General features: G+C 36.4%; 1 protein-coding gene across 2 annotated transcripts in view; it reads left to right on the top strand.

The window, feature by feature from the left end:
- The window catches only part of DPYD (dihydropyrimidine dehydrogenase), an 814,043-nt gene that overhangs the window by 573,223 nt on the left and 222,924 nt on the right, over window positions 1-17,896 (top strand). For both annotated transcript variants that reach the window (XM_079926015.1, XM_079926014.1), the window contains exons 17-18: window positions 11,831-11,951; window positions 12,765-12,884. In XM_079926015.1, the coding sequence (XP_079782141.1) occupies window positions 11,831-11,951; window positions 12,765-12,884 (241 nt within the window). The remainder of the gene's footprint in view (window positions 1-11,830; window positions 11,952-12,764; window positions 12,885-17,896) is intronic.

The following is a 17,896-nucleotide window of genomic DNA, read 5'->3' as shown; positions in this document are numbered from 1 at the left end:
GAAAGATCCTTGTTGAATTGGTAATCATGCAGGTATTCAGAGTGAAAGGGAGATCATATTTTAAATTAATTTCAGGGCCTCAGGATATTTTTTCTTATGGGCTATATTACCATTCTCTGTTTACATATCCATCTTTTAAGAACTCATAGCTACTCTTAATACATTTCAAATCAAGCTTTCCTGTACCTGGGTGATATGTATTACTTCTTTCTGCAAGGGTCTCTTGAATTATATGACATCTTGCTTATTATGACATATTCAAATGCTAAATGATTTATAGAAAAATAATGACGTATACTAATCCCAAAAGCCATTTATATATTCTATTGACTTTGACCAATTTTTAGTGCCCTAAGTGATCTAATTTGACTGTATTTGAGGACAAATTAATACCTTATTTTTTTGTAATTTTCACATTTCATGGGACGTTTCAGGTTAATTATTAGGAGCTAAATAAAAAGTTTTATTTATTTATTTATTTATTACTATACACGATCCATGTAGCTGAGGACCTGCCACACCTAAAGCTCCTTTCTAAAGGGAAGTGACCAAAAGCAATATCTTGTGTACAAGCTGTCACAAAAGCATGTGTCCTGGAGACTTTGACCACAGTTCATTGGACTAGATATTGTATCCTGAGCAGAAAGTGACCAGCTGTAGTCTGAATAAAGAGAGATCAGCAGCCTTTCAGGGAGTGTGGTGCCATAACTCAAGCAATAAGGTCACTCTGTACTGGGTACTGGCTCTCTGACTATCATTTAGCACTCTTAATTGCAAGCAACAGAAACTGATTTTAGCTGTCAGAAGTGAAAAGATTTATTGGCAGGATACAAGATGTCTTAGAGAATCAGGGAAGGCAGGAACAACAGGCTTAGAAAAGGGTCAGAAATCAAATGGATCCAGAGAATGGGTAGCAAGAATTGCCCAGATAATACACAGCCTGTACCAGTGCTGTTATCTGCCACTACTGCCATTGTTGGATACTGTCGAGAGACTTTGCACCACACACTACCACAAAGAAACTTCAGCCACTTTTCTGACTGTGAGACTGAAATTTTGGCTGGAGCATCAGTTGGCCATGCCGAGAATCATGCAATTGTTTGTTGGTTGCCAGAGAATAGAGAGACAAAAATTTTCTTTTCAGTGGGTTCCATAGTGGCGATAGTTTCTGTGTTCCACCGATACTTCATACAGTGGGAATTTAACAAAATAAATGGGAAGGGTGTGAAATAGGAAGGACGGCCAAAAAACAAAACAAAAATATTATTCTGTTTTTATCTGAGGATCTTCTCTGTGGGTTTGGTTTTGAAATATATAGATTCTCTGGTGGATTGTAGAAAAACTGATTGGGAGAACCAAAAAGGCAATATAGAAAGAAGAGAAAGTGAGTAGAAGTAGAAATGGAAAAAGAGATACTGAAAAGTAAGAGCAGATTCATTAGTATCACAGAGTTTCTAATCCTAAAAGCAATAGACACCAACTCTTAAAGGAAAAACAAGAAAGTATGAGCTGCTCTGTCACTGATTTCACTGGTGGGTCACCAGAGCTGCTGTGTGTCCTACAAGATGAGTGACAGGCATCCCAGACCCCAGAGGACTGGCTCTTCCTTTGCCAAAAACATTTCACTTACCTTCTTACTTCTCCATATATACTTGTAATAAGCCCTCAGTAATGGGGGTTGGGGGCATGGTTCCTTTTCTTGACACCTGAGAGACTTTAAAATAGAGAATCCTCTTTTTACACACACATGCACATGCACACCCACCCACACACACACACCTTATGATGTGTACTCTTGCAAACCACATGAGTATAAATACATTGATAAAGATTAAGTTAGGTTCAGATTGCTCAAAATTTGGAGTAAAATCTAACATCCATGAATTATCTGTCAAGAGTCTGTTAATATCACACTTACAAAAGGTCATGTTTAGTATCTTTCCCATCCCACATTTTCACGCAAACGCTTTTCAATAAAGTCACCCCACTTTTAGTTATCTCCAAATCCTTTTCAGCTCAAAGAGGGAAATCAGTCTACTGAGCTGGCAAAACAAACAAAGGCCTAGGTATTTCTTTCTAGCTCTTCTAGCAGCAGCAGAAGAAATCCCTTAAGGAACTGTACCATCTTGTTACGGATGAGCTCCCCTTAGCTGAAACCGTTCATTGCCAAGGGATTGAGGTTTCCTCTGCTACGTTATTTAAAATTGCCTCAACAGTAATTCCTTCTTGCTTGGATTTCATAAAGTTCCCAGGACAGAAGCGTGGCTTCCCTAGACTCTTCGTCTTAAATGTATCAGCATCATGGGTGCTCCAGGGCAGAAGGCTGTTTTACACTAGCCTCCTCCCTGTGTCAGTTAATCATTCACACGAATAGGGGATTATAAAGACACTGAGGTTTTGTGCTTCTGGTTGTTTTCTAACTCTATCACTCAAAAACATAGGCTAAGTGTGTAGACCAACAGATGTATAAAATATCAATTGTTACACTGCTTACACTAATGCTTTGCATTAAGAAAACAAATGACAAGCTGCCTAACGTCTGCAAAGAATAAAAACTCCATATTATACACTTAAATACTTACTTGCCCTTATCTAAAATGAATCCATACACAGAAGTGCAAGTGACTGCTGTCACTTCATTACCCACTGAAGCCTTTTCGGTGTGTTCTGGGCAGTGATGAAGGAGCCTGCTGAGTTTCAGTTTGGCTCAGCTGGTCCACAATGTTGAACCCCTACCCGTGGTATCAGCAAAGCATGTTCATAGCCTGTTTCTCCACATATAAGATTTTTCAGGTTACACTGAATAACTTCATTAACAGACTATGGACAGCACTTTTTCTGCATCATGGACAATACTAACCTTTGAATTCACAAATAAATAACACCCCACATATAAGGAAAGATCAAGGTATTTTGGGGGGCTCAGTGTAAAGAATGCTAAAAAGAATAAGCCATTTTCAAACATGTTTTAATGTAGAGGATTTTGAAGTGTCTTAATTTCTGTGAACTATGGCCAATGTATGGTTCTCAAAGGGCATTTTTTGCCTATGAAGACAGACATGGAGCCTGCTTCATTCTTCATTTGGGTGGGGAGAGAGATGATAAAAGGGAAGTAGAGATGGAAATATCCGGCAGAGGTGAAGGAAAATCGTTGTGAAACAGAAAGGAATGACTGCCTGTAACTGACCAATAAGTCATGGATCAAATATGGATGCAAACAGGGCACCTGCAGGCCAATTCAGGTAAGCGTCAGGACTCAAAGGGGTCTTATCCCGAAAGAAGTGGGCAAAGGATAAAGTCCAGAAATGCAAGAGTTCAGGCAAAGAGAATGGATATGAAAGCAAAAGCAGACTTTAGAATAGAATATTAGAGACCCAACACACCTGCCAGAAGTTGCCAGACGACCTCTTCATGATGTTTTTAAAGAGGTTGTTATTAATTTGTTTTATCAACAAGGGATATGGCACTGGGGTAGGGATTAGCATGTGCATTGATTCCCCTGGCCATACTTCCCTGATGGGTAGACCTGGCTTTTCAGACACAAAGGTATCATCTCCTTTATCTGTAAACTTCGCACAGTCATTTCCAGTGTCCCACATCACAGCAGTGGCTTTTCCAACAGGTTCTGAATCAAAAGATAAGGTAGATTTCTAAACTCTCCAGTGATGACTCTGAACTGTATCTGAACAGAGGACACCCAATCATTGTCTGCTACTATGTCCCTTAACGCAGTCTTTTTCACAGGAAAAATTAGTCCTGCTTCTTGATGTTGGACCCTTTCTTACCCAGAAGCATATATTGTCCGTTGTTGAGTAAACTAGGCTTGATTGTTTCCAGGACCTTCCAGGAAAGCTGGGTTTAAGAGCTTTGTTAGGATTCCATTTAGCTTTCTTGAGTTTCTCTCAGTGAGATACCCTGGGGTCATTTGGGTGAGCTTCTTTATCTTCTTTGACTTTCTTAGAATACACCCTAACCCTATCATGAAGAGAATTAAAATAATTCAAGTAAGGGGGCTTCCCTGGTGGCGCAGTGGTTGGGAGTCCGTCTGCTGATGCAGGGGATGCGGGTTCGTGCCCCAGTCCGGGAAGATCCCACATGCCGCGGAGCGGCTGGGCCCGTGAGCTGTGGCCTCTGAGCCTGCGCGTCCGGAGCCTGTGCTCCGCGATGGGAGAGGCCACAGCGGTGAGAGGCCAGCGTACCGCAAAAAAAAAAAAAAAAAATCAAGTAAGGAATTGAGGCCTCCAGGAATCAAACACATAGATGGAGTTAGAAGTGCAAAAGGTTTATTGGGGAGTAACACTTGTGGAAGGAATAGGGACGGATAGGGATGAAGCAGGATTGGGGAAGGGGAGCAGTCAGACCCTGAAACAGATATGAGAAGAATCTTCACCAGTCCGACAGAGAGCCCTAGGGCAAAGATGGCCTACTAGGGAAATCCTGCATTGGATAGAAATGGCTGGGCCCCTGTACGACAGTTTTGCTGTCTTGGCTGGGACCTCCCCAAGAGGACCCCGACCTTAGCTTGAAAGCTGAAGGGGATCTGAAGGAGGGACCAGTTAGAAGTTGTCTGCTCTACCACACTGTAGCAGCTGGGCACAAGTCTTTTCCTGAAGGAGGATCTGAGTGGTGCATGTCTGGGTCTGTCATAGTTGTTTGCTTCTACGTGTACTCATTAAGAACATTTCGGATCCTAGTTAAGTCACCTTAGTGTATTTACTCATTAGTTCTGGTGAAAGGTTATACAGTTCTTCAACAGTTCAAAAAGTTGACCCCTTAACTTGCAGAATCAGTTTCTATTTTTCTGTTTGTTTTTTTTTGGTTATAATTTGGGGTTCCTACAATAGAGACTCAAGGTATTTGTATAATAAGACAGCAAGAGTGCTGTGAGGAAGAGCCTCCCCAAGACACTCATTGGCTAGAATAGCACATGGACCTGTGAGCAGGAGATGTTCATTGGCCTGACTACTGAACAGGTACTTCTCCCACTTTATTGCCATGGTCAGTTGAGGCAGTGGATTTCTAGTTGAGATTAAGATAGGATCAAGGCAATCTGAGGAAATCTGAATCTGCTTCCATAGGGACAAATTGTGGAGGGGAAGATTTGAAGTTTGAACCGTTTTCAGAGCTGACCTCCATCCTTACATTGCCACTTGGGAATAAAGAAGTGAGCTAGTGGACCAGAGGGGATAAAGAGGGGCTAGTCATCAGAGGGGATAAAAATAATGACTCAAAGACTACCTACTTCTTAAGAATTATCTAAATAGTTCATGGCAATTCTCATCCATTTGTGAAAGGTTTAAGCTTCTGAAACTAAGTGTGTGGGAATGAGGAACACTGACACTAGGAATATCAGAGGAATGGTACGCTAGGGAAATGCTGTCTGAATGGAAGAAACAGCGGCATTAAACTGTAGTCACAGGAAATGGTATTTAAAGGAATGCAAGTTCCCTTTAACTGGCAAAACTATGGATAGACTTCCCCACCAGGCCTCAGGGACCAAGGACTGGGACTTGAGGCAAGGTTAGGAGTGCAGACTGGAAAATCTTCAATATCCTAAAGATTTAGACAGAAAGGGCCATGGGCAGTCGGGACCTCAGGGAGTTTTTAATGGATTGCCGGGCCACAGGAGGGCACAGCTGTCTTCCAGGCAGTCCAGCTAGCTGGTAGAGAACAGCAAGACTGTTTCCAAATTCCACTGGCTTATGGAGCAAGAACTACTAATATCTCCAGCTTATTTTGGCTCCACTGAAGGGAAGGGACAGTTGTTTTCTTGCTGACTGTGGAAATCTGATCCACATTTAGGAATTCTTCATTCTTTTGTTCAACACAGTATTTATTATCTTTAGTGTCTTAGACTCTACATAAGAGGATCAAGATAAAAGAGCAGGATACATCCCCTAAGAGACTAATAGTCTGGTAGAGATGGGGAAAAAAAAACATGATTATAAAACACTGTGATAAATGAAGTAATAAAGAAACATTATGAGAGTATTTAAAAGGGAATCATTATTTATTAACCCATCCTGTGTTGAGGTAGGATGGAAGTGATGTTATCCAAGGGACAAGAGATGAAGGACATTTTGGGCAGAGAGAGAGAAAGAAAAGCCTGAAGCAAGAATCAGGATGGAGAAGGCTACGGGTGCCTGGGGAGGAGAGAACACACAAGCAGTTAGTTCTGTGTCATCTTCAGCTTAAGGCACAAGGGAAGTGGAGGAAAAAAAAAAAAAATATATATATATATATATATATATATATAAAATATTTTATATGCATATACAGATACATTGCTATAGACTTATAGCATTTTATATTCATATTATATGTTTGTTATATGCATTTCCCCCCTGGATTATGAAGTGTTTTATTTTGTTTTGTTTTTTAAGAATAGAGATAGTGTATCATATTTCTAACACCATTGTCTAACATAGTGCATAGTGCCTGAAACAGTTGTCTATTAGGTTATCTTGGAACCAGTAATTTTATACTCCCAGTTTTCTTCTGAGTAAATAGAAATAAGAAAGTCAATGTTAATTTATGCAATGTGAGCTCTATCAAGTCGACAGTATTTGTTGAGTGCCTACTATGTGCTGAACTCTGTGCTACATGCTCTCAAATACTCTGAAATAAGAGCGCATATCAGGATTTCCTTTTTTATACTTAACATCCAACATACATGTTATTTATGTGCCTGGGTTGTACTTCCTAGTAGACTCTGCCTTCCTTGTCTCACTCATCTTTGTCTCCAGCATAGGCTAGTTGCAGTGCCTTGTCGTCAGTAAATAAATTTGTTAAAAGGATAGAACCCACATTGCCTAGAATGCCACTGGCTTTAATTTTTCTACTTATATTTGAACACCCTTGGAATTATTTTAAAATTTTAAAAGAAATTTGTGGTGGTATAATTTACTTATAACAGAAAAAAATACATGTAAGTATAGAATTTGATATGTGTTGACAAATGTCTACTCTCATGTAAATACCATCACAATCAAGATACAGAACATTTCCATTACCCTAAAAAATTTCCTTATGCCCTTTCCCACTTAGTCTCTTTCCCATCCCCAAACCTCAGTGACAGCAACCAATGCTCTGCTTTCTGTCAGCGTAGCTTTTCCTTTGTGGAATTTCATATAAATGCAATCATGCAGCATGTACCATTTTGTGGACTTCTTTAACTGAGAATAATGTTTCCTTGATTAAGTCCAAGTTGTTGCATGATTCAGTAGTTTAGTTTTTTTTTTTTTAATTGATGAATAGTATTCCGTTGTGTAGACATGCCACTTCATTCACATACTAATGGATATTTGAGTTGTTTCCAATTTGGAGCTATTTTGAAAAAGTTGCTATGAACTTTTGTGTGCAAGTCTTTGTGTGGATATATATTTTCGTGTCTCTTGAATATATTACTCAGAGTAGAATTGCTGCATGGATTAGTAAGTGCACATTTACCTTTAGAGGAAACCACCAAACGGTTTTCCAAGGTGATTATGCCATCATTAGAATTCTTAAATCAGGAAAACTGGTGCAAGAAGGACACATGCTAAAATATAAGTTAATTTAAAACATCCCCATTCCGATGCCTAGTCTTTGCATTTACTAATAGTTCTACCTGGAGTAGTTAACTCTTTCTGTCTTACTTTACTGACATAGAAGGATAAATATATCACTTTTGCCTATTACTCTGAAGCTACAGCTAGTCTTACAGGTATATATGAAGTAGAAGCCTTTTATAGTTCTAGTTTACAATTGATGGCTGCATTTTACTTTAAGGAACAATTTTGCTAAAGAAGATGATGGTTTAGGACAGGATAATGGGAAAGAAAATTAAGAAGGAGCAATAGGTGCTCAGATTGATCTTCTAGACCCTAGTTCTGTCTATCAGAAAAGTGGACATAAAAATGCTAGCTACTTCCTAGCATGCCATGTGAATTAAGATTTAAGAGTTCCTTAGTAGAAAACATTTCATAACTGGTAAAATTTTTCAGTGGGTTCATTGAAATGCCACCTTCTAAGAAAACCATTTTGAAAAGAATTGTGCAGAGTGGAAATTACCAGGGAAATTGGAGAAAATGTTTCTTAAAGTCAAAGATTTCACTAGTAATTTAACTTATCAAGAAATTCTCACAACCATTCTCCAGTGCTTATTCCTGTGTACAGGGCATGAAATCAGTGAGATTTGATGCCCTAGGTAATTGGTGAAAATACCTGTCCAACAATGGAGAGGTCATCTAAGGGTCCTCAAAAGCAGCAGGGTGCATCATATATAGAACCCCCTTAATGTGTAACTAGAGACATGCTAGTTACTAGAATTAAAAATTATTATCTTGTGGCCCAGATAGAACATTAAGCTTTTAAAAGCAGCCAGTTTTGGACAATGGAAATTTCTGCAACAAACAGTCTGCTCAGAAATACATTTTCTGCTTTTTGCTGTTGTCACTGTTGTTTGGTTTTCATAGGAATCTATTCCAGAGTGTATTAATTGCAGACAGACACAGGGTTGGTCCTCATTAAAATTGTCACAGGCCACATTTATCTCTAGTTTGCTTTTATCCTCTTCTTAGCACCTCACAAGCTTGATCTGTTACCTTCACGTCATGTAGTACCCCCAAGACCACCACGTGCTCCCCAGACCTGTCACTCATTCCTTTAAGGGCTTCACTGCTTTCTTGCTAGTAATATCACACACCTCCATCACAGGAAAACCCATTCTGCTCCCTCACAGCTTTCTTTGACGATCATATAAATAACAAAAGGGTTAACAGGTATTAAAGTAGTATACACACACACACACACACACACACACACACACACACACACACACAAGCAGTTGCTATGGGAGGGATTACAAATCATGATCAGGAATGGACATTATGAATATCTGCAGGAAGAGCCAGTAAAAAATTGGTGATACAGGTGGGCTTTTTGTGGACTAGACACTTTAAAAGACTTGTTAAGCTGTTCTTTTTTCCATGATTATCTACCATTCTTCTTCAGAATTTTTCCTGCTTTGTAAAGAAGTCTTAGTGAATTTCATCCTTTTAGACAGTATCTATCATAACATATATTTGTGTTTTTCTTAAACCCAAACATAATCTATAAATTGATGGATACATAAAGAAATAAATTGAAAATCTGCCAAGTTTTCATTTAGTCTTCTTTCATTGACACAACAAATTTTTTTGAGTGCCTACAATGTTATATGCCTAGAAGTAGAAAAGCAATCCAGAATCGTCTTCTTTTATTTAATTTTTGTTGGTGTGGATAATGTTAAAGTCTCAGTCTGTCTGAGAGGTTGTAGTAACTTTGTGTATTTCCTATCCTGAAGACTTTTTGTAGGGGAGAATTAGAAATTGTCTAAAATTTATTCATTTCAATAAGATTCTAAAAATTGGCTTGTTAGAAAGGGCCATGCCACCTGATGCTATCACTAGCAAATGAGAAGGTCAAGATGCAGAAGCACTATTAATTTTTTTAGATCTCGATCATTCATATCAAAAATGTGAGGAAATAGGAATGTGTGAATAGTTTCTCCAAAGTATACAGATTCATTTTTTCATGTTATTAGCCTCACCACATTTCTAGTTGTATTAAAATATGCCCTATTATGCCTGTCAAACAAAACTTTGCAATTTATGGAACAGTCAATAATTTTTACAATAATGTTGGCTATAAGTTGTCTTTAAAATTCTCAGGTAATCAAATTGTGTTTCAGCTGGGTATGAAGATTAGTAAACAGCTGGCTTAACTGAGTATGAAGACAGATAAAATATATCTGAACACCATAAACCTTACTCATAGAACTATCGGAGGATTAAACTATGGTATCTCAAAATAGCAGCAGATGATTCAAGTAAATAAAGGTAACCAATGGACCATATTTTTTTACAAAAACTGAAAAACTCTGAACAAATTTCAAATTGTTAAACAATGTATGAGGCATCCATTTAAAGTATGGTGAGAATCAACAGAAAAAAGTGTGACAGATGTTCAAAGTAAATATAAAGACACGGTGGTCAATAGTATTGAAAGCCACTTAGAAACCTATATCAGATTATTAGTCTTTACTCTATTGGAACCAGATAATATTTTAAATTTGTTATACTAATTTTTATCAGGCTACCTTCCATGTATTATGCAATTCAAGTGATCTTTAAATTATCGTCAAATTCTACCTTAAAGAAAGCTTTCACAAAGGACATGCAATTGATGTCATCTAGAGTTACTGTCATTTCTAGGCTAAGTCCCATGGAAATTCATAACTTAAAAATGAAAGTCACAAAGATGCAACTGTCTTCATAATGCCAATGCAGTGGTTATAAATATTTCATGAACATTGCATGGGCAGGGGCAGATCTCCATTTTCATGAGTTAGAATTTGTACAGCTAAGTCTCCAGATTTTACTATTCATAATACACAATATGCCCTGTAGAGCATTCCATATAGTGCATTTTTAATATTTATGTTTAATGAAGAAATTACTGTTCTGAAAAGAGAACAAGCCAAGTCAAAGATTTCTTGTTGAAATTATTAGTTTTGCTGAATAGCAACAATAACAATCAACAGAAATTACCTCATCACAGTGTCTTAGCACACAACCACATAACTTGTAGAGTAATACAAGATGACTGATCAAGATACATTAAACCTAAGTGAAAAGGTTCTTTCTAAAGGTTATAACATTAGAAATCTCATCTTAAAAGAATTCGAAAGGTTAAAATGCAAAGAGCAACTTTCTTACATATAAAAATATTAATTACAAATGAAATACTTGCCTACTGTTTCATAGTTTAAATATATGTCTGCATTTTTCTGGGTGGATCTTTTATTTTTTAAAAAAAGCATTTTAACTTCCTAAGATAATATTACCAAGTTCAATAATGAATTGCTATTGCATATTTTAATGTAATTTATCAAAGCACATTATCAGTACCTGTCAGAATAAATTTTGCACTAAAAGTAATGAAAAAAAGGACTATTGTATGTGTTGAAATCAAAGAACATTACTACTGCTAAGTTATTTTCAATAGGAAGGATAGGTTATTGCCCTCTCAATGATACTTGTCCCATGAGAAAATAGAAGCCTGAAAAATCACAAGAAACAGGCAGAGGAAAACATCTATTCCTTGCTTTTAAAAATGAGCATTTGATATTTTGTTTCATTCTTGTCATTTTAATCAATTCTTTCAAGTTGACCAATGTTGAAAAGTGCTACACAGCTCTTGGCAACATTTGCAAAAGTAAGCTAAAGTTACTGATCAACTCGTGTGTAACCTAAGACTGAATTACCCCATATTAGCATATACTATATACCGTAATTAGATTGATTAGGAAGTCACATATTTTCTTTTGAATACAATTCAACAAGACTAAGTCTTCTAATAATGAAAACAATAGACTTCAGATTTCATACCATTCACCTGGGAGTCAGCTATTCAAATATTTTTATTAGGCTTAAACCAATGAGGTCATTAGAAATTCTGTAATGGTTCCCGAACTTATCACCAGAAGTTTATGTTTTATTTCTGACATTGTTTAACTGGAAGTGGGAAACACTTTCTTCCATTTGGTTCTTTGTAATTTTATTTTCCAAAGGCTCCCTTGAGGAATTTAACCTTTATGTGATGAATTTGCAGTTCACTTGAAGTGTGTTAACCTTAGTTCCCTAATGAGTCTAGATGTAATACTGAGGAGGAATTTGAGAAATATATCATGTTGCTCATTGTCAAGTTGGATTTGTCTTGCACATCTCCAGCTTTGCTGTTGTTCCAGCACACATTTTGATCACAATTCTTTAATTATGTTCTATATTTGACTGACCTATTTGAACAGGATCCAGAGCTGGTGCGAAACATCTGTCGCTGGGTTAGGCAAGCTGTTCAGATTCCTTTTTTTGCCAAGTTGACCCCAAATGTCACTGATATCGTAAGCATCGCCAGAGCTGCAAAGGAAGGTAAGAACCTGACTGACATCAATTGCCTCGTTATGTAAGTATGGGCCTAAATTTCATAGCCATATTAAAGTATATCTTTATCCACAAATATATGTGCATATCTCTCTTTAAACTTTAAGAAAAGTATTAAATTGAGCGCTTGACCTCACAAATGTAACAGCTCCATACCTATACTCAAGCTAAGTGGCCTGGGAATACAAGAATATCTATCATTTTTCCTAATGAACACCTGGTTTACACACAAACAATTGTGAACCGAAGCCACAGTCGCAACAAACCACTCCAAAATGAATGACTTCACAATATAACAGTCCAGCAATAGCACCTGAACCTTTAATGAAACTTCTTAAAAAGATAGCTGCTTCCACAGGTGTAATTTCTTATGAGTTCCCTTTATATTTGATGGGATCTAGTACTCTGCCTTAAACACATGCTCAATAAATATCTTGAATACATAAATCATACAGTCAATGCATGATTTTACAAATCATATATGCTTGTGTGCTATCCAATGGAAATTGCATCCTGATTTGTAAAGATATTGTAAATTAGCTGGAAAAATAACACTGAATACAAAACATTTGGCATCCACAAATCTGTATAATAATTGGAAAAATAAAGTGGTGCTAATTAAAAATTTTTATGTCTAGCATTTTAAGTATAATTATAGGAATGAAATTAGTGAATATATTTGAGGGGAGGAAATGTTCTCAAGAGGAAGTAGAGTGTGCATTTTTCTGGGTTGTGTGGGTTTGAATGGGCTTTAGCAATCGTCCCTTTAAGAACTGCAGAAAAATGTTGTGTTTTTCATAGGTGGCGCAGACGGTGTTACAGCCACCAACACCGTCTCAGGTCTCATGGGACTAAAAGCCGATGGCACACCCTGGCCAGCAGTGGGCACTGGGAAACGGACTACGTACGGAGGCGTGTCCGGTAGGTGTTAAACCCGCTCCTTGCATTTTTGCTTCCTTGGAGGTTGGTGAAAAATCAAGAGATCATGTTACAAGCAAGAATACTGTGCCTTTTATGATCCCAAATTCTTATAACTCACTGCTGGTCAAAACTCCTAATAGTTATGACAGATGGGACAGATTGATCAAGTGACTGATAGCACAAGAAGAGAGTATACCAAGATAGGATTTCATACAAATTCTCTTCTCTTGCAGTCTGTGCATTACTCAGAATTTCTCATTGTCACAATTGTCTCATCATTAATTAGTAAAGGCTAATAACAAGGCCTTCTAAAAGAAGAATATAAGCACCCTGATTTTAATATCTTTTTTCATAGTCTGGGTTAGTTTCCAGTCTTCCTAGAAGTTTGAAATCTACCTTCTTCAAAAATCTTACCTTCACAACTGTGAAATAAATCATTAAAACATTACGTTTATAGCTTCAGCTGACAAGATATTTGCAGACCTCATACCTTTGCACACTTTCTCTCATCATAGAATGCTTGCATTTGAAACAGAAAGAGAAGTTTTAATCCCAAAGTCCTGTTCAGTATCTTTTGCCCTGTGCACTCTGTTGCTGTGACAGCATGAACTTGGTCTTGCAAAGACAATGCTGTGAGGTTCTTGACTGTACTGGTATGGGGATTAGTCTCCTTGGTGATAGAGACAGTGGTAAATATACATAACATAGCAGTGTCCCACTGTTCAAGAAAAGCATTGCTGAATCAGACCAAAATGTGCTTTTGGAAGAGGCTGCATAGACACAAATAAAGCTCTCTCCATGCTGAGGTATTATGTTCTGAGAGCGTGAAGTGTGCCTATAAGCCATGATTAAAAAAAAAAAAGAAGTATATTCTGCTTTTAATTGAATGCCATTCCCACAATGTCAGAAAGAGGAAGGCTGTAGGGGAGCACCTGCTCAGGGTCCAGACAGAACTCCCTTTTATCAGGAGCTATCAAACAGGGCCTTAAATATTATTGTAATGCAGAATAACATGGAGCAAGTTAGCATGTGTCTCAGAAAGAGAGTCGAGAGATTCCAGAGTTGGGCTGTAACGTGCGCTATGTTTTCTGTCAGCCCATTTCAATTTTTCCAGCCTGCCATGTTGACAGCAAGAGAATAAAGGAGGTCACAGAGGGTGCTGAACATTAAAAATTAATAAAAGAACTATTGCAGTAGTATTTTATGTAAGTAACACCATTCGCGTTTTCTCATTTAAGCTGCAGTTTCTGAATATTCTCCCATACTATAACTCAGTCTAATAAACTGACGGAATTACAGCATTAGAAAAAGTCTTTTGTGTTGCAGTCTTTTAAGCATACACACACTGGAAATTATAGCAGTATCTGCAAACAAGTTTAGCTGTACCTCAGGGCCCGTTAACATTTCCATAAAACTCTATTTCTAAGATTTATAAATTCATCTATAAATATTCACTTGGGTTATAAACTCAACCAAGCCTGGGTAGAACTTTCATTTTAAACAACAAAATGTCCCTAACATTTTTAAGGGTTTGTACCTCATTTCTGATAGGTTCTATATAATAAGTCCCTTCACATTATAAACAATTTGTTTTGAAAATAGACTCTCTCCATATTGACAAAATTAATAGTTTTTTTTCCTTTTAAGCAATGTTTGCTTTAATTTAAAGGTAATATAATCTGAAAAGCAGTTTAAACAGGCAATGATAATATATTTTAGGACAGAAGTAAGTTCTATAACAAAGTACCTTCAGAATGAGTTATAGCAAAACCTACCCTAACAAAATGTGTTAAATAATAATGGCTTCAAATTTTAGGACTGATGAAAATATCAAAATGGCTAAATACCATTCCTAGTTTTATGAATTATGCTGCTTCAATATAGAAAGCTACACAAAATATGCCAGGTATTTTTACAAAATTTAAAAAAAAATTCCCACAGCACAGTGCTAATACTTACCCAAGTGTTCTCTCAGAACACTGGAATATCTACTTTTGGAAGAGCTGCTTGAATCATAGATTTTTTTTTTTTTTAAGTGAAAGCTACAAAGAGTTCAGTTTTGGATAGCCACCTGAAATACAGTACGTACTTTTCATTACCAGGGAAGGCTATTTTTCTCTTTCAAAACTTTCTAGCTCTCTATCAGTCTTTTTTTTTTTTTTTCTCCGAATAAGATCCCTGCTATTTGAAATGAATATTTTGTTTTGTGTCAATGGGGAAATGGTGAGGAACTAGAGTAGAGCACATGCTATAGAACAATGGTCACATTTCAGTAATGTCCTTCTTTGAAAACATATTAGCTAGTAGGGTGCAGTGACTAGCTTCAAAAACAGAACCTCAGCTAAGGAATGTCAGTTTAATTATTTCAAATATGATCAGTCTGGATTCTAGAGTATTCTAAAGCAATGTTTCTCAAACTTTGGTTCCCAACTCATGAGTGTACTATGGAATCAAGCTTAATGAACTCTGAACAAATTTTTTTTTTTTAATGAAATAGAACAGAAAAAACTGTCATAATGCTTTGCACACAGTAGGGATAAACACTGGTCAAACGTCTTTTTTTAGTTATACATGTAATGCGCACATATGTATATTTCTATGCTAGGTCATGATGTAAAATGAATTTTTTATTGTGGTTAACTTCAAAAATGTCAGAAAGCTGCTGATTTAGAGGGAGGTCTCTTTGTTAAATAAAAGATGTCCTTATGCCTGTAGAAGTCATTAAGTGAGGCAACTTCTACTTGTTGAAGTTTAAAATTTATATCAAGAGGGAGAGTTAGGACTTCATTCCAAGGTCTCATCCTCAGCTTTGTTATTTTAGAAACTGCATTTTCCAACTCATCTGTAGGTTATTGGAGTGGGGAAGATGGTCAAACACAGGAATCAAATTCATAGTAAAATGACTTATAAACCTAAATTTTAATTGTAGGAGAAATACCTGGCAAGATTTGTGATAACAATAGGAGTCTATTAAAGGTGATTTCATAGTGAGAACAGTATCAAAAGAAAGCTTGTTCTGTATTCATAAGGAATATTTTCATGAAACTAGGATGACTAATTAAGCTCTCCACTATACAAGTACTTCTGTCTAAATCATTGCCTCTAAAGAATCAATATTCTCTACCTTTCTATGGACAGTAGAAACATAATACTATAAGTTGTTACCACCTAACTTTCTTTTTTTCTAGAATCCATGCAGAACACTTTTTAACATCAAACAGCAATTAGTTCATGTATCACTACACAGTTGAATAAATTATTGTTTTTTTGAGGGGGAGGGGAGAAAATTCCTTGGCTTTATTTATTTGGTTAGAAGGAACACTAATCTCATCAGGAACGTTATTTTTAAACTCTATCCTCAAGTGAATTACTCATTATTTTACCTAGTTTCAGTTTGGTTATTTTTTTTCTTGATTTAGTTTCAAATTTTGACCCTTTTCTTGACCTTGTCCACAAATAATAATGGTATCTTAAGCTTGCCCCTAACTCTGTGATTACTATCACCTGTATAAATGGTGTTATCCAGCTGTGGTGGAACATTTTCACATGAAGTCCTCCCTGTAGATAAGATTCTTTTAGAGATGGTTAAAAATGAGTCCTGCATGGCATAACTAAAGATATGTCTTTCTTGCAACTGACTTCACAAGGATAACTTTTATTCATTTATAGCTGCATCGGGAGAAATAGTAATCAAGCAATGGGGTAAACTCATTTGAAGGAGTTTTTGTTATTGTTCCTTACTGTGTTTTAAAAGGTTCTTTTTATTAATGGGGGATGGGCATATTCCTTAGGTTTGTTGTTATTCCGTTGTCCCGCACATATTTCGTTTGTTTTACATGAAAACGCATACACACACACCCACATATAGGGAAAAGTTCTGAAATTTCTCTGCAGAAGGCACTTTGAGATGATGATAGATTCTTTAAGCTCAGTACAATTTACTTTCTACAAGGTTGAAAAATTAACTCATTTTAAATTATTTTATTTGCTAAATTTGTTTTATTTTATCAAAAAAGGGAAATTCTTGTCCTCAATTTCAAATTTTAGATGTTTGAAATTATTGATTCTGTATCAACTTAGTTAAAACAGTAGAACAGTATTATTATTCACTACTAATACTTATGAACTTTATACTGATTTCTGAATAATTCATCAAAGACGGCCTTCAAGATTTGATCTCTGTTTCAGGAACCCATATTTTACTAATCACGTGAAGGATATTACAGAGGTTAAGAAATGATGGTGTATTTCTCAACAAATGATAATGGTATACTCCATAAATGTTCTTACATTCTACAAATAAATGATATATGATTTGATATCTAGCTATGTGGGCTATTGGACAGTGCACACTAACTGAGCTCTTATAGTTACAAGCCTAAAGGTGTTTTCTTTGTAAAATTAACATGGGAATTACCAATAAAAGAAGGTGCAAGTTAGAAATTTGCTAGTAATTTGTAACTCTGTGACAATGTAGGGCTAGAAATGAGTACAAAGTGTATAGTTCAGAAAACCTGAGGGAATCGATGTATCAATAATGTATCAATAGTAGCTTAAAAAAGAATTTAAGCATTGTCTCCACACTGCATATTTTATGTTTGTCTTTAAAATAGTTACTCAAGAGTTGCCGGGACTTAGCAGCATGCACTCAGCTACTGGGCACTACATAAACACAAATCCAATGTAACCCACTCTAAGCATAAACTTAAACTTCTTTTGTTGCATTTATTAGTGACTATTGTGTAAAATGGAGAAGATGACAAAACAAATACTAGATTGGAGACTCAGAAGTTTCCGTTACGTTTTGTTTTGAATAACTATTTTCACACATGCAAGCAACTGAAAATTTTAGTAAGATTGCTTGAAGTTCTTATACTATACGTTACAATTATATCATAAACTGCAGTACTGATATTTTTTATAGGAAGTAGTTTTTAATGGGCTGGATTTTTTTATGTGTCAATCACATGATTACTGATGCATATAATCCTTTCAGAAAAACACACCTACTA

Source organism: Stenella coeruleoalba (assembly GCF_951394435.1).
Source record: "Stenella coeruleoalba genome assembly, chromosome: 1".
NCBI classification, from domain to species: Eukaryota; Metazoa; Chordata; class Mammalia; order Artiodactyla; family Delphinidae; genus Stenella; species Stenella coeruleoalba.
The sequence above is the reverse complement of the archived record's forward strand: the minus strand, read 5'-3'. Positions and strand labels throughout refer to the sequence as shown.